At 40.6% G+C, this 18,324-nt stretch overlaps 1 protein-coding gene across 5 annotated transcripts in view; it reads right to left on the minus strand.

Annotated features, from left to right (window-relative positions):
• TBCE (tubulin folding cofactor E) overlaps nt 1-14,359 on the minus strand; it is a 28,051-nt gene extending 13,692 nt beyond the window's left edge. The window contains exons 1-5 of one of the 5 annotated variants that reach the window (XM_062637430.1): nt 14,341-14,359; nt 12,350-12,450; nt 9,742-9,826; nt 1,461-1,653; nt 321-405 (exon numbers count right to left, since the gene is read on the minus strand). In XM_062637430.1, the coding sequence (XP_062493414.1) occupies nt 321-405; nt 1,461-1,653; nt 9,742-9,826; nt 12,350-12,449 (463 nt within the window). In that variant the 5' untranslated portion in view covers nt 12,450; nt 14,341-14,359. Of the gene's footprint in view, nt 1-320; nt 410-1,460; nt 1,654-8,949; nt 9,063-9,741; nt 9,827-12,349; nt 12,517-14,340 lie in introns of those variants that run through there. The other 4 variants (XM_062637429.1, XM_062637427.1, XM_062637431.1 and 1 more) reach the window with 4 other exon arrangements.
• Between the last annotated feature and the right edge of the window lie 3,965 nt (nt 14,360-18,324).

The raw sequence follows: 18,324 nt of genomic DNA on the forward strand, positions 1-18,324 counted from the left end.
TTTTTATGGGGTTATCCATTCTAGAGCTAGATTTGAAAAACAATCAAAACAAAACACTGCTGAAGCCTTCTGAAATTGCAGTCACAGGAGCAACCTATGACCATATTTCCATTTCTATACAAGGTTGCATTCCCTCTCAAAAATTGTAGGCATCTACTTTTTAACTCTGTAAACATTACATTAAGCTTCTAAATACAAACTGCAGTTTTAAACATTTTTTTAATAAAAGGATACAGATATCATTCATTGAAGTGAACACTTGGAATGCTAAAAGTATGTACTTTATTTGTGGTATCACACAATATAGCAAAAAAGGATACTAGCACACGTTCTGCTGATTTCCTCTTTCTGAACAACATGGCTCACTGCACACTCACACACTGAGATATCTACCAGTTGGTTCAGCTGGCTAAATGAGAAAGAACATTCTGTTAAGTAATTTTCAAACAGAAATAGGTACATTATATAAATACCTGGTTGTTACCACTAAATAATGTTCTTTTCATACACATTGTCTCCTTTTGAATTAGCAATATGCAGATTGCTACGTTGAGTGTCCTTCTTACTTGAAAACACACACATCTTTTCTATTTTTTGCCTTTATATTGCTACTACAAAATAGGTCTGGCTGAACCATAACCCCAACCCCCAACAACCCAACCAACCCTAATCCAGTTTAAGAGACTGATAAACTAGATAAAATACAGCTACTCAAATAAGGATTTAATTAGACGCTCCAAGTTAAACACGTTTCTTGCAATACTTTTTGCAAAGCTTTAAGTGATTTGGGCATTCTTCGTATCACTTATCAAAAAAAGACAAAAAAAAAAAAAATAATATTTTCAACTGCTTATGTTCTGGGAGACAAAGGGAGAACAGTTGTGGACTATCAGTTCAGAAGGAGACTGCCATCTACTGAACTGATACCTCTGCTGCTAGAGGCCATTAAAACTGCAATCTATTACACTTCGTTATTTCCTTTCTTACCCTTCCAGATATATGAACATGAAATGAACTGCCTGAAAGACTTCTTTATTAACAGTACAGTGACTTTCTGGCTTTCTTCTTTTTGTTACAAAGTCATTACTGATATGAGTAAACAAAGATTAAATAATACCATACAATATTAAGAAAATATAAAAATACACCTATTTAAAAAGGACCATGCATGTGTACAATTTATCTCACTCATTCCTCTCCAGATATCATGTCCTACTTCATGAAATCAAAATGAAGATTGTGAGCACTCAAACATTACATAGTCCCAGTTTTTATCTGTAAAATAGGTAAATTATGAAGCCACAATAAGATTTCTTGTCTCTTCCATCAGAGCACAACCTGGCTTACTTTTAGAGATATGACCATATTATATGCAAAGCAGCCAGCTTCCTTTCCTTATAGCTGAACTACTACTTGACTAATCAAGCGCTCAGTGTCTCTTAGATTTTCATATATTACACTTGCCTTTGTTGTTCTGCAATGGAATCCATGCCAACAAATTCCACAGTTTTCTTTCCAAATACTAATGTATTCTCTGTCTTGTGTTGAGTATCTTGCTCATCATTCAATCCATACCGATTCTTTACTGCAGTAAGAAAATCTACTCCAAAGTTTGCCTTGTTTGGCCGGATAAATGATCCTCCTCTTGGATGCCTAGAACAGAACAGCCAGGAAAAGGTGAAATATGAAGAGTTACCATAAGAATGATTTGTCTCAAAAGTACTAATTGTTATGTTTATTAAACACTGGGGACCAAAGCAGTCAAAAGAATTCTACAGGCTAATTTTAGGTATCACTGTCCCCAGTACTGAGGCCAGGTAAAACTTACAAAGTATCTTTGACCATAGACCCAACAAGTTCACCTTGTGAAATGGCACAAGAACTGCAGCACCAGATCTCCAAATGTACTTGCACATCAAAATTACAATGGCAGTGCCATTATTAGAAATAACTGCCACACGCACTATAAAATAAGGTTTTCCAGCAAATTAAGTTTCTACCACACACTTGTAATTTTGCAAGAATGCAGCCTTGTCCTTCCATCCACACAAATGCCACATGATGTAAATTGTACCACTTGGAACTCTTAAACTCAATCATTTAAAAATTCTGATACTAACTCAGTAACAATTTTGAAACTGAATATTTAACAGAATTATCCAGCTAATGTATGTTCTACACAGTTTCTTCGTTTTTCTTGAGCACTGAATAAACTTTATTGCATAACAATTTCTTGCCACGCAATTGCTTTGACAATTTCTCTCAAAGTTAGCAAGGAAACACAGTATTCAGGAAAAAATGACAGAGACAATTTGTGGGAATGGTATCACAGAGCAGATGGAGGATCTGAAGGGAGGATCAGCCAGAAAACAGCAGGAAAAAATTGGTAGTTTTGATTACCTGTCTGCCTTTCAACTGAGAAGAGAACACTCTGGTTGGAAAGTACCCAAAAGGAAGAAATCACTTACGTAAACAAAACTCCTCTTTCAAAAACAGCATGTAAACATCGAGTGCCCAATTAGCAAACCATAATACAAACCATCAATGCTACAGAGTTGAAAATTATCTCAGAAGAATAGTTAACTAGAGACCCTGAATCCTATGGACCTATTACAAGCAGATGGAATAGCTTGGGCACCGTATTTTCACATTTTTATTAAAAAAGCAGTACTGGAAATTTCTTGTGCCAGTTTCATTCTTCAACATTTCTAATGCCTATTTAAGTACTTTAGTACCCTAAAGAATCTGGGTAGAAACCACATATTGTTAACTTCAAAAATACTTTCAGTCTAGCTTTGTAGTGACTGAGTTTTAGAGTGCAATGAGTACAAAACAAGCAGAAAGGCATACTCTTAGACAATGTAAATCCAGTGTGCACTTTCATGTTCAATAAGCATTTTCAATTCTCAACTTTTTTAATCCAGAATCTTCTTTTAAGTTTTTTCTTCCTTTCCTTTGAAGTTCTTCACAGCTTGCAAACATTTGGCTAGTTTAGATGTTGAACTTCCTTAAATGTAAAAATTATGGGCCTGTTAGTTAACACCACTTCTTAAAACAGTAAATGATATTTTCACCGTCTTTACTACATCTCTTACCTGCAAGATATATCACTTTTGCATTTAATTAAGTCAAACAGCTTTATAAATTGCAGGCAGTGCAGGATGCTACTTGGGGCTCTGGAAAGAAAACTTGCGCTCTTCTCTTATGTGTAACTCACCGCAGGCCCTGCAGTATGTTTATTCTGACATTTCTTGTCCTTTTTCCTATCACCTGGATTTTCCCCATTTGTCATCACCATCCCTCTGCACTCAACAGTTCTGCTACTTTTCTTTCTCTGCTCTCCCAAAAACCCCCTCACCAGAACTAACCTAAGACCTCCATATCTGCATTCCTCCTGTCAGGCCATTTATCTCTGGTGGAGCCAAACTCTTTAGGTCCCTCCATCACCACACTCACTAAAAATTTCTGTCCTCCCAGGTCACCATTTCTATTGGCACTTCCTTACTCATTGTCTTTGTGGGAGTCAGTTCTATCCTTAGGAAAAACTGCAAAGGAAACTAGCTACCTTGCCCCTTGTCATTTGAAGCTGCAGGGAAAGTATGGTGCATTTCTCTCTGAAGACCTATTTTTTGTTTTAACCATACAAAAATCACAGGTTTTATCTCTCTTGTTCCTACCACTTCCAAGTACTATGGATGCTACCTTAGCTAATGTATACTGAAGTCCATTGCACAGCTTAAGTTTCTTTTTCAGCTCCATGCTATTATCTACTTTTTCAAGAACTGTTACAGAGAAGGACAGAAAAGGACACTGCAATAGGAATCTATTTCCAGGCAAAATGATTCTGTGTTCAAGGAGAGAGGTCACTTACCTCTAACTTGTTTTCCCTGAAATATACTGCCTGTATTAATCTTCACATTAGGGAACATGAATTGTACAAGCTATATGTACACATCAGACAACTAACATACAGCACCTGGACTCATGAAAAAGCATGCCTTTTAGCAATTGGTCAACATAACTGGGAACTAAACAGATAAATCTAAATCCAAAGAGTCATCCAGCATGCCTACCACGAGATGGAAGGACCTCCAGACTACTGATAAACCTGACTTAAGCTGAACATTCAGAAGTCTGAGAACAGGGATTTTGTATCCATGTATGTAAATGTCCTGCAGCCAGGACAATACACTGTGCAGAAATGATGTGGTGGATGATGCACCCCAAATTCCTGAAGCAGAAAATATGGAATATGCCCAAGTGGGGCTCTGACAACAAGCTGGCTCTAGTGAATACTGACACTTTTTACTGACTTTTAAAATACAGAGGTTGACCCCAATCTCAGAAGTCAGCTTGTAGGCCACTTTCTATTCATAGTTCAGTAGCCAGAGGTGATACAGCCCACCTGTTAGCATGCCTAGGGTCCTTCAAAGATACTCATTAAAATTTAGATCAGCTATCCACTTCCACTGGTTAACCACTTCCCTGAATAAGAGGAAATTTGGTATCATTCTTCTTCGCTAATGTAAAACAAAATGGTGGCACTGCTCATCATTACATATATGATGGCTCTTTTTTTTTGCTAGAGAAATGCCACACACATACACTTCTCAGTACCAAAAGAATAATGCAATAGTACATAAACTGTGTTCTGCCAACAGTTACACACTTGAGCTGTGTGACTGCGGAAGCAAGCTTCTGAGCCAAAACGAGAGATCTCAGATTTATCAGCCTAGACAATAAAGGTGGATGGAAGGGCTTCTCTGCCCAGTACCAGCTGTTTGCAATGATTATCTCAAGGCAAGTACCATCACAACTGGGGCACACACTACAAAGCCCATAGGGCATCATAAAATATAGCTAGCTGAATCCATGCATGTCTTTTCTAGATAGGCTCTTCCTCTTAGAGGAAGGTTCTCAACAGACCAGACTTCTTTTAGAAGAATCTACATACTGCAGTAAGGAATGCCCTTCAAATTTTAGAACAGTCCAAGGTATCTGCAGCATCAAACACTTGTGACACTTAGCACTGATCTGCTACGGTGTGTCAAATTCCTGACTGCACAGCAGAAGCTTTGAAAAGAACAGCAAGTACTTGAAGTTCTTTGCAACTTTACCCTCCTCAAACAAGCATTAAAGCCGAGTCTGAGCTTTTACAAAACAAGGGAAGCCAGACATGTGCAGCTCCAGATGCTATCTTAAGGTTCTCCTGGTGCACTGGACAACAGTTTTGTTTCAACACTGTTCAACCAACAGCAAAGAACAGAAGTGTCTGAGGGGTACAGTGACACACAGTGAAACAATCGAAAACTTCCTAACCAAGAACTTTCAAGGCATCTTGGGAGTGCACTCTCCCTTCGCTGAATGGCAATCTTCACAGACACTACAATGATATTAACATCTTCCTATATTTGAAGAATTTGTTTGTGCTCTAAGTAGATATTCCTTGAGGTGACTCTGTCATTCTTGAAGGAGAAGTAGTCTAATTTAATACAAGCAGATCTTTTGCGTAGGAACGTAAATTTCATGCAAACAGTAACGTGACAAGTCAAAACTGCTCTCTGTAGTTTTAAAACCATGTCTGTATACAAATTATAAAACTCACTGAAGAAGAAAAAACTAAACACAAGAAATGCCGTTGCCAGGATAATTTGGCATTTCAGGACTGACAAATATACAAAATTCAAAGTTCCCATCAGAAGAAAACTTAATAACACAAAGAAGGGGAAAAAAAGGCCACAAAGATGTGAGAAGCAACTGCAATTCTCCCAGGCTGAAAATGTCATAGAAACAAGCTTTACTATACTTCCATTTCTCTGGCTTGCTATGAAAGTCAAACCTGGGGAAACGTATCAGGATTTAATATGGTCAATACTTTTGGTAACAATACCCGCTGAAATATCAGGATTCCTCTGGGAAGAACAAAACATATTCTTTAGCGGGTAGGAGCATGTTCTTTTCAATTATGACTCAAAGTACTCTAAATATATGATTCACCAGGATGTTACTCCCATCTTATGAGATAGGCAGAGAAGTATGTCATCTACTGCTGAGGAATCCACACATCTCCTCCAGCAAAATGGCAAGGATAAAAACAGCTGCTAAAATAGCAATGCCGGTGTAAACACTGTGCGTGAGCTGAATACTGACTGAGAGGACTAAGAAAGATGACCCTTATGCCAGACTAAATGGGGGAAAACAGACTGACTCCACTTGACTGCATGCATAAAAGAAGCTTGAACATCTGTAACTGCGGGGAGAAAGAAGAGGGTACCAGAGCAGCAGCTGAAACCTGGTTTGGTGCCTTCAAGTCACCCCACCAGCACCACTGCTTTGCCAAGGCCAGACAGAGCTGCCTCCTAGCCATGTGGCAGGATGCCCAAGTAAGCGTCCACCCAGCAAGGACAGACACCGTTGGGAGCAACAGATATGTCCCCATCTCAGTGTGCTCGTGTGGCCTCGGGGGTGGTTTCTATCAGCATGCATGTTAACAGCCTGCAGGAACACAAGAGCTGGAGCACCCACGTCTCCCTCCAGGGACTTAAGGCACTCACATTCCCAGGGGAGGTGTGTGTGCTTGTAACTCACATCTCCCATGGCAGCACATGCATATAACTGCATGAATGGGTATGTGGGACAAGAACTTATTTGAAAGCATACTCACGTTTCAAAAGCTGTATTTAAATTTTAACACTATTTTAAGGCCTGATTACTCCTCATTTCTCTTGAAGAACTGTAGAAGATCACTTATTTTAATTACATGATACACTACTGCAACTGACAGCCAAAATAATAGCTTCCTCAGTTATTAGGAAACAAGAATTTATTATGAGGGGAAAAAGAAAAAAGTCACAAAAATGCCACTAGAGTATGCACTGCCATTTCTAGCTAACCCGGTTGATGAACATGCTCATCGTGTCAGCACATTTTGAAGTACGGCTGTTTTGTTCTTTGGTTCTCATATTCTTAAGAAGTTTAATTAGCACCACATAATATATGACCCAGATAAGTGTACTGTCACGGAACATGAAAGTTTAGGTCACATTTCCAAAAAGCTTACTGCAAAGATCATGTAAGTAAGCAGACCTTCTGATTTACCCAAATAAGAATTAAGAAGATTCTCTGATAATGAGAATCTCAATTTCAGTTTTATTGTCCTCTTACAATCTCATTTTGAAATGTCATTCCAAAAGATTAATTTTTAAAGGCATTCTTTTCAAAATTACCTTATAAAGAACTTTAAAATGTCCTCTCATTGCATTTATTTACAGTAAAGCTACTTCATCAGCTGCTTCTGCTTATCAGACTTCAGAGAGTGAGAAAAGTAGGCTTGGTAAGTACAGGATACTAATGGTAACATTTGAGGGGAAAAAGAAATATTTTTATATATGTATGTATGTTATGTAAAGAAACAAACTACTCAACAGCAGTAGTGAAGACATGACATTTTAGGTTGTGTGTTTTAGGTTTGGGCTTTTTAAAGTATATTTTTGGTAAAATAAGGTAATCATTTTTTACTTAAGTTTGCCCACATCTTCACAATCAGTACAAAACCAAATTAGTCTGCACACAGAAAGTTATGTCTGTGAGTCATGGTTGACTGCTGGAACTATTATTTGTTCTCTTAGACTTCAGAAGAACTTTCTCTGATTGGAACTCAGCAGAGTACAAACAACAGGTATTGTAAGAACAACATGTTTAAGAATCACAACATTTAAATGATATGGTTATATGCAGCTTCACTCAAAACAGTTGATTCTTACAAGAACTGAGATCACTGTCTGAGATCTCATCTCCTGTGAGCACACTAATAGCTGCTAGAAAAGCAAGAGTCTATACACATGTATATAAATACTATACACACAAACATAAAGCACTCGAGTTTCATAAAAACATCCACCACACATTCAATTGCTTCTTCTGTCCATAGAGATTTGGAATAGCCAGCCAGTTACTTTTATTATTTCTCCTACAGCAGAATACAACTAGCTTCAACTTGGAAACTGCCTCAATTAAACTCAAAGCATTTAAGAAACAACTTCTCCTAATACATTACTTCAAAAGATATGCTTATTCTAAGAACATAATTTCCTGTTTTTCAGCTAAGAAAAATCCAGCAATGTTGATTTTTTTCCTTGCATTAAGTATGCTTAATCTCCTTAAGTCTTACTTTATTATTATATATAAAGGAAAAAATAGCCACTCCTCACTGGTGGGTTGTTGGTTTTTTTTTTTTCTTTATTCTTCTAAAGAACAGATTTTATTATCTCATTTTCTGATACTGACATCTCTAGGGATTCCACCTTTCACAAATGCTGAACTTAAGAAGACACAGACTAAGAATTCTGATTTACACTAGTGAATTCAATCTACGCTTTCCATGTTTATGCCTATCTGGGTACAGGGAAGAAACAGTATTCCCAGAGAAGATTTCAAAATAGCTACTTTTTAATTATTTAACAGATAAATTCTTCTGCTCGTTCAGTCCAAGACCAATCAGCTCTACTTGCTGGCTTGAGAATAGTTTTGATCTGAACTGATAATGAAGTATATTCTTGAACAGGCCATGCGGAAATAATTTTAATGTCTTTCTTTTCTTCTGTGTGACATTTGACAGCAACAGTTCTACGTCCCTTCCATATTATATTCCTACACTGAAATAGGAGAAAGTGACAAGACTCATCTACTCATAAAAGTGGAAATGATCACCATTTTTTACAAGCTGAAAACACATGCTCAAAGGTAAGCAAGTGCATGTGCTGTGTTTACATACTCTTAATTATTATTCTGGAGGAAATTCTCATTAAAAAAATATGTCTGTTGAATCACACATTGAGAGCAAACCAAAGTACACGTACAAATACACCACCTCTGGCTCTGGGGAAAAGAAAAACTTTGAACCATGACAAACGAAAGCTAATGAGACTCTGGAAAACTGTCACTATGTACTTTTCTTGCTCTTCCACACTTCTCCAGCAGTCTGCTATTAGCCAATGTCAGAGGCAGGAAACTAAGCAAGACATATGTCTGGACTGACCTCATTCAGCTATTCTTATGACTTTCTTTTACATGCAAGTTAAAAAAAGAAAAACAAAACCAAAACCAATTTGCTCATCCTCTCATCAATGGCTTTAACTTTTTCAAGATAAGTAACATGAAGGATTAATTTCAGAAAAAAATCTTCTTACATTTTTCCAACAAACCAAAGCCAAACGTAAGGCCACAGACCACTTGACCACTTTAAATTCATTTTCTGGTTTGTCAATTTCTTTCATATTTTCAAAAGCCTTCTATTAATTCTGAGTGCTTACTGTCACAGGATTTTTGTATATTAGATTCATTTCACTTGTATGAGCACTTGAACAGTTATGAACAAACTGTAAATCAGTTTGCCTTTTAGAGTTATTACAAGCCTTGGAAAGTAGGAGGCAGAAAAATCTCTCCATTTCATCTCATTAACATAAGACTGTCCAAAAGTCACATTTTATTACATACCTCTGAAAACATTACTTGTATTTTCTACATATTTACCACATTCTAATCCCTGTAACTGAATTATTAACAATGCATCAGCTTTTATGGTATAGCTAGTTACAGCATTCAGATTTCTCATCTTTCTTTCTTTGTTATTAGCCAACTGATAACAAAAGGATTTGCCCTAAAAGTTGCAGAAGAGCATCTTCCCATGATCATCTTGTTGTATCAGTACACATGCCATACCACCAATCTGAATCAACTTACCTGCACTTAAAATACTGTGTTCCTTCATAGGTACCATCATGCTTTCCTCTCTGAGGATCATCCCATTCCACACCAAGCCAAATTCCTGAAAAGTACAGTAGATATGTTTTCAGATTTATGGCATCATAGCCATAGAAATCACGGTTGAAAGAAACCTCTGAAGTTCACCTAGCCCAGCCTTCTCTCTCCAAGTAGATTATCACCAGCACTAAAACAGGTCACCCAGGTAAGTCTTCACCTAGCCAGATCTTGAAAATCTCCAAGGAGAGAAACATTCCAACCTACTTGGGCAGCCTCTTCCACTGCTGCATCATTTCTGTAGAGAAAGAGATTTTCCTGGTTGTTCCAGAGTTCGAGGATTCCAGGTTGACAGAGAGATGAGACACAATGGATAAAAACCAACTAATTTATTACCATAGGAAAAGATAGAGAGGAAGAGCTGGCAAAGCATAAAAGAAACAGTGATGGATATTTTTGGTGAGTGTTTATCTTACCAACCCCAAAGACCATATGATGACGATCACGAAACCAGCTCCAAGAGCCATCATTGCAGTGTGAGGCAGCAGGCTCAACCTGAGGGAGCATCCCCATGGAGGCAACATTGACCTGGGCGGCATGAGGCTCGGGCTTTTATGCTAAGTAAAGGGCACACTCATTCCGATGGAGGGGGCCAGCCTATGGCTATTTGCTATGACTGTGCAGTTAAGGCTAAAGGGTCTCTGTCCAGGGCTTTCCAAAGTGGACTGCGGGACTTTTAGGGGATTTTTGGGGAGGAGCCACCACAGATCATTATCTCATGTGTCTTGCAACTGGTATAAGACCCCCTTTCGCTAACAGCGGTGTTAACTCCTCCTATTTTCAAGGTTATGTTCCCACAACCTGTGCTAAACAGTACTGCTCTATTTTTGTGTGTTTCACCACAGATCATTATCTATTGTCACCGACACACTGGTGTCCAGTTCAAACCTTTCCAGCCACAATTTGCGGCCATTGTCCATTATTATATAATCTAATACTAGTAATAATAGTTTGGCTCTGCCATCTTTGTAACCGTCTGCCAAACAGCAGCAGGCAGCTACTAGATGCCACTTAATCTTTTCACCACCTGAACCAAGCCCAGATCCCTCAACCTCTCTAAAACACATGTACATGGTCTATGTTGTTGACTGCTTTGGCAGCCCTCTACTGGATCCTCTTGAGTTTATTCACACCCCTCTTCAACTGGGGCTGTCCAAAACCAGTGCAACCTTACCAAGAACGCCTGCCCCAGAGGGAATAACATGTCGCTTTGATTTGTTGGCCATATTAATCATTCAAAGGTGTCCAATACAACACGTATCTTGCTTGTGACATGAGCTCAGTGTTGGCTCACATTCATGACAGTATCCACCTTAACTCTCAAGTGCTTTACAATAGACCCTGTGGGTTGCTAGTGCTTCCCAGTCTGCACTGACATGCAGGTTTGTTTTGCACTACCTGTAGAAATTTATTCTTCTTGAATCTCTTAGGCCCAAACATGAAGTTCATAGAGCTTCTCTACACTGCAGTTCTACCTTTTGTCACATCAGCAAGCTGAGGGTGAATGTCATTTGTTATCGGAGACACTGATGAATATGTTAAACAGACCCCAGCATTTATTTCTGTAGTACTCATGCATTACCAGATATAAAGTCACTGATTACCACTTTTCCACTTGATAGACCTGCAGACTTGAACCCTACTTAACAGTCCATGCATCTGACTTGTATTTCTCCAGCTTCCAAATAAGATTCTTTATGGAGACATTGTTAAAAGACTTATTGAAGGCAAGGCATATAACAACCCCCATTCTCCCTTTGTCCACATTCCCAGTCTTTCCATCATACAAAGTAATTAGATTTGCCAGGCACAACTTGTTATTCTTTAAAAGTATTAAGTATTCCTAACCACCACCCTGTCCTTCACAGGCTTGGAAATGGTCTCCAAAGGAACGTGCTAAGTGATCTTTCCAGGAATTGAAGAAAGGCTGATGAGTGTACAGTTCCCTGGTCATCCTTCTTGCCTCTTCAAGAACTGTAAGCAAGGCTACTCTCCTTCCAAAAATTCTTAATGTCCCCATCCTGTCACCACAATTTTTCAAAGATGACATATATGGCTCTTGCAGTCAGACTCGTTAGATCTTTCAGCAAGCTGGGCTGCATCTTATTGGTCCCCATGTATGCGAACATGTTATCAAGGAGCATGCCTAGTCTGTTGATCTGCTGCTGCTGCTTGTCTCTCTCCTTCCCACACTATGCCAGTACACAAAGATCAGGGAGCAGATTGCTCATAAAAACTAACAGAAAAAAGAAGCCACTAAGATCCTTACACTGTAAAAAAAAAAGTAACCAATTTCAACAAAAAGTTCTTCTTACACTCCTTGCATCAAATCTGACTCAAAAAAAAAAAAAAAAAAAAAGCCCTAACAACCTATCTACTTTAAAAGTTGCCATATTTATACAGGAACAATGAGGAAAACAACCAATTTGTATATTCCCACATTCTACTTAACTTTTTTAAATTAAGAACATAATTAGAATTTTGAAAACAACCATTAAATGTAAAGGCTATTGACTATTGTAACATTTACCTGCTGTGGGAGGCACACTGCCAACGTAGCGCACAGTTGCATACTCTGTGCCACACAAGACTCTTCGACCCAGTGCCTCAGAAGGCACCCAGTCAGTCATCCTGGGAAAACCGAAGTCAGAGTTACTCACAGACCTGCAGAGACAGAATCACAACATCACAGACTGGTTTGAGTTGGGAGGGACCTTAAAGCTCAGCCAGTTCCAACCCACTACCATGGGCAGGGACACCTTCCACTAGACCAGGTTGCTCAAAGCCCCGTCCAACCTGATCTTGAACACTGCCAGGGATGGGGCAGCCCCAGCTTCTCTGGGCAACCTGTGCCAGGGCCTCGCCACTCTCACAGTGAAGAGCTTCTTCCTAATATCTTATCTAATCTTCTACCTGGACTTCTGTAAAGCATTCGACACTGCCCCACACAACATCCTTGTCTCTAAATTGGAGAGACATCAATTTGATGGATGGACCACTCAGTGGATGAAGAATTGACTGGATGGCCGCACACAGAGAGTTGTGGTCAATGGCTCAATGTCCAGCTGGAGACCAGTAATGAGTGGTGTCCCTCAAGGATCGGTGTTGGGACCAGTCTTGTTTAACTTCTTCGTCGCTGACATGGACAGTGGGATTGAGTGCGCCCTCAGCAAGTTTGCGATGACACCAAGCTGTGTGTTTCAGTTGATATGCTGGAGGGAAGGAATGCCATCCAGAGGGACCTTGACACGCTTGTGAGGTGGGCTGATGCCAACCTCATGAAGTTTAACCATGCCAAGTGCAAGGTCCTACACCTGGGTCAGAGCAATCCCAGGCACAGCTACAGGTTGGGCAGAGAAGAGATTCAGAGCAGGCCTGTGGAGAAGGACTTGGGGGTGTTGGTCAATGAGAAAATGAACATGAGCTGGCTTCAGTGCGCGCTTGCAGCCCAGAAAGCCAACCGCATCCTGGGCTGCATCAAAAGGAACGTGACCAGCAGGTCGAAGGAGGTGATCCTGCCCCTCTACTCTGCTCTCGTGAGACCTCACTTGGAGTATTGTGTGCAGTTCTGGTGTCCTCGACATAAAAAGGACATGGAACTGTTGGAACAAGTCCAGAGAGGGGCCACGAGGACGATCAGGGGACTGGAGCACCTCCTGTATGAAGACAGGCTGAGAAAGTTGGGGCTGTTCAGCCTGGAGAAGAGAAGGCTGTGTGGAGACCTCATAGCAGCCTTCCAGTATCTGAAGGGGACCTATAGGGATGCTGGAGATGGACTCTTCATTAGGGACTGTAGTGACAGGACAAGGGATAATGGATTAAAACTTAAACAGGGGAAGTTTAGATTGGATAGAAGGAGGAAGTTCTTTACTGTAAGGGTGGTGAGGCACTGGAATGGGTTGCCCAGGGAGGTTGTGAATGCTCCATCTCTGGCGGTGTTCAAGACCAGGTTGGACGAGGCCTTGGGTGACATGGTTTAGTGTGAGGTGTCCCTGCCCCTGGCAGGGGGGTTGGAACTAGATGATCTAAAGGTCCTTTCCAACCCTAACGATTCTATGATTCTAAATCTTCCCTCTTTTAGTTCAAAGCCACTCCCCCTTGTCCCATCACTACACGCCCTTGTAAAATGCTCCTCTGCAGATTTCCTGTCGGCCTCCTTTAGATACTGCAAGGCTGCTGTGAGGTCTTCCCAGTGCCGAACAAGAAGCGATGCCCACAACACACGGAAGTCACTGCTTTCGTACTCGCCCTGCCGCGGGTTGCCTCTTCACTGCCCGGCAGCATGCTGTGCTTCTGCAGCAGGACCCGTCTCTCGGCGCCCCTGCCTGCGGCTCACCCGACCCCAGACTGCGTCCCGCCCTTCCAGCGGCGCTCTCCACAGCGGGGACCCGGCGTCCGCGCCCCGTCCCGGCACCGCGAGAGACGACCGTTACTGCGCGCGGCAGGTAGAGCCGTTACTGTAAGTCACCGCCCCCCGGCCGGGGGTACAGCAGCAAGCAACGCCCAGGGCAGGTAACGCACCGGGCGGCAGGAGCAGCCCTGGGCTGGGCCCGCACGCCAGCTCACCCTCTTCTTACCCGCGCCGAACGACCAACCGCCGACACCACAGCTGCCGGTGCAGCCTCCCCACCAGCCCCTCTTCCGTCCTGCGCGGACTGGGAGCTGTTACCCCGCCCGCAGTATCGGCGCCCTCCCATTAGCCCCAAGCTCCCAGTGCCGCCCTAGCTCAGCCGCCATTGGCCTAAACCTATCTTCGACCCTGCTGAAGTCATCGCCTTCACGGGCACTCGACGTGGGGCGTCTCCGCCGTAGAGCTTTCTGGGTAGCGCAGTTCGTGGAGGCGGCCGCTCCGCTCGGACTTGCCAGCCCTGGACTACAGCCTCCCAAGACGCCGTGGGGCGAGGTGAAGGTGCGCTGATTGGGAGGGGCTCGGAGCGGGGCTGGGCCGAGTGGCTGCGTTGAGGGGACCCAGTGCTCCTGGGCTACAGCGGGCGGGCCTCCGATTTCAAACCTCTTTGGTCGTTGAGTTGAACTAACGGCAGTTAGCACATTTAGAAGCAAGCAAGTAGTAAGCATTTTTCTGCCTACAAGCAAGCTGTGTGTTGAGCAAAGGCAGTAAAGCCATATTTAAAGGCTAGGCTGATGGAGGTGTACAATGTGTGTAGATTAATAATAAAAAGTGAAAGCATGTAGCAATTGCTGGGGAACAGGTATTTACTAAAAGCTCTTCAGTTTCATGGAGACAGGTACAACGAGATCCTAGAGCTTTCACATAGTTCTATGGTTACGAAATCCTAGTTGACATTCTCCACATTGCTTTATACTTCAAAATCTCCTAATACCCTTAATTCAAACAATATCATTTGAACTTCTGGACCACAAAGACTAAGACAATCATGAAAGTACAAAACTAAGAAGCTATTTCAGTGCTGTGCCTCTGCTTCTAGTACATGAAACAATTGTTTACACTTCTTCGGCAGCCAGCACACTAGTAGTCTGCGCCGATTCTGTGATACTGACTACAGAAATCAAGTACAGGTGTTTCATAACACTAGTATATTCCCAAAGTAATTTGGATAATACGTACCTTCGTCAGCACGGTGATAGCTTGCTTCATCAAGCGATAAGCTTTGAGGGGCCAGTTGCTCCCAAATGGGCATTCCAGGGAAGATCTCTGTGCCTTTTTGTTCATATACCTTTGCCGAAAGTAGCATGTTTTCTTAGGCCAACTGATGTCCTTGGGGGAAAAAACAGATACCCTAGTCTTTCTTCCATGTGTGGTGCCGTTGCTGCTCATCCTGCTTCCTGAGCCCATTCATCTCCCACAGAGGGCACCCTTTGAATGATATGTTCCACTTTTGAATGACGCTGAAGCTAAACAAATAGTGGTATGACAACAGAACAATGAAGTAAGCCCTCTGGCTCTCCCTGACTCATTCACTGTTGCTGAATACAAACCCAAGAGCATGCTTCACCTTGTTTAACTATATGTCAGGAAAGTTCTTGAAAACAAAAAAATGCTTTTCACTCTTTCTGACCCCAGCACCATGTTTGATATGCAGTTCAGCCATTCTCAGAATTTACCTTCATGTTCTTGAATTTCTGTATTTAGTACTCCTAAAAAGATAATGAGAATAACATAACTTCCATTTCTTTTCCTTCTGTTTTAGCACTATAATCAACAGCTACAGTTCACCCAATGTACTTAAGAAACAGGACAGTCCCAATGCCAATAAAATAAAATAGACCAATTTAACATTTATACAACCTTGTTACTTAGAACTGCAACTTCTGAATTTTATAAGCACTTTAGTAAGAACTAATTTAATTTCAGAATTTATTGAACATTCATTTGGGTTGGTGTAAAATATGAAATTAAGTTTATAGCAGTTTTTACATTTCGGGAATGACAATTCTGCCACAGGGCTTTTACTTTGACCTCTACACACCATCCCACCCCCAAAAAGAAGAGAATAGGTTCTTCAGTTAAAGCCACAGGAAAACTGTAGGAACAAATTCTTCATATATTAACTCTGCAATTACCTCAAATTCTATTTTTAAAGAACTTTCTGGTTTTTCCTTGCAACATACTTCTATTTTCCCCCTTTAAATTTATTCCTATGACCTTGGTGTCAGCCCAATTTTAATAACTTTAATGGATGAAAAGTTGTATGCCTCCCTCAGCTAACAGAAGTCCACTGCAGAATAACATACTAGATTACAGCAAGAGAACAGGCCCATTTATGTGTATTTCAAAACTGCATGATGAAAAATGTATGTATTTGCCATTTCTCCTTTTTACAGGCTTCAATAATTACTTTACTGAGTAACTTACACCATATACTCCAGAAATAGCAACTGAAACATCACGGAGTGAAAATATACAGTGATCAAAAGATGCAACTACTTACTGACAGCATACAATTCATATACCAACAGAACAGCGAGTGTTTTCATGGAGTTCAAGAGCAAAAAAATTATCCATTATTTTCCATCACATTAGAGCTAGTATTCCACACAAATTCATGTAGGTTCTGCAGTGCTCTCCCTGGAAGTGTCACATTAGGCCTTCCTGGGGTATCCCCCATGGTTCTCTACACTGTAGGAAACAGAGATGCTCAGTAAACACCTTTCCAGTGGGTTAACTGGGAGCTTACTTGTTCTGTAGGGCACACAGGCAAGGAGTGATACCAGGATTCATGTGGTTTATCCAGCATCTTTACTAGAAATTTTGCAGATAATAAGCTTAAAAGTGAGTCAATGAATCATGGGTTATTCCTAGCCACACCTGACATACAAGAGTGCTATCTAAATGAATTAAAAAAAAAGAAATGCTGCAGAAAAGGTCAACACAGATGCTCAGCTATGATAAATGTTATTCAGGAAGGATGTTACTGTGAGGTAACAAGTAGGCACACAGCAGATTACATTTCCCTGGCTTCAAGAATAGAAAAACCGTTACGAGAAATAAAAATACAGTAATGAAACTATGTACTTTGTTGTACCTATACTTTTAATCAAAACTTTAAGATAATATATTCAAGTTAAAAATATCAGAATAAATAATATTTCTCTTTAATTATCTCTTACACTCTATTTGGAAAGCAAGAAGGGAAGCTCAGAAACTAACCACCTCTTTAACCTTTCCTAGTGAAGTAAAGGAGATGCTGTAACATGACAGGAAATTACATGAGACAGCCTCGAGAGGCTAAAATCGGTTTTCTTATTCTCTCAGATCCTTTCCCTGGCTCTGTTTTTGCCTCTGTCCACCTGCCAGATCTGACATTCATCAGGCTCTTGCTGAGTGGGATAATTCATTAACCCAGGCAAAAGTTAACTCACTAGCCGTGGGGGAGAGAAGTTGAGTTCTTTAACAAAAAATCATTACCACCAAAGCAAATTAGGTGTTGAAAGCAAATGGGTAGGAGAGGGAAACCAGCTCCAGCTACAGGAGACAAAATAATTTAAGCAAGAAAAAAAAAAAAAGTTACAGGCTTTAGCTTCTTGGAAAAAAAGTTTCAGGCATTTCTGGACTGCAGAATTTCTTGGATTACCTTTGTGAAGGCATATGATGAGCCAAGATTTAACAGTTCCAAAGCACACCCAAACTATTTTGTTTGTCCAGTATCAAAAATGAGTTTGATGGGATTGTGTGTGCTATGGTATTAGTAGCAGAATAGAAATATAGCAGAGAAGAATTACAATGAAAGTACTGAGCAATTAATACAAAGAACATAGTAATTATCAAACCTGAAATACAGAATGATATGATTAAGACAGGAGAAAAAAAAGCAGCAACAGATACCTATATTGCTCTTGCATCTCAATAAAAGCCTGGCCCAATTCACTCTTAAAGATGCATCAGAGTTCAAGCCAGTTTTAGATAAAAATGTGGAAAAAAAAAAAACAAGCCAAACAAACAAACAAAAACAACCCACAAAACCCCAAAACAAACACAACCAAAAACAGCAACAAAAAAAAAAAAAAAACAGAAACCCAGCCAAA

The sequence above is a fragment of the Pezoporus occidentalis genome, unplaced genomic scaffold, assembly GCF_034315485.1.
Source record: "Pezoporus occidentalis ecotype Australia unplaced genomic scaffold, CSIRO_AGI_Poc_V1 ctg52, whole genome shotgun sequence".
Classification (NCBI taxonomy): domain Eukaryota; kingdom Metazoa; phylum Chordata; class Aves; order Psittaciformes; family Psittacidae; genus Pezoporus; species Pezoporus occidentalis.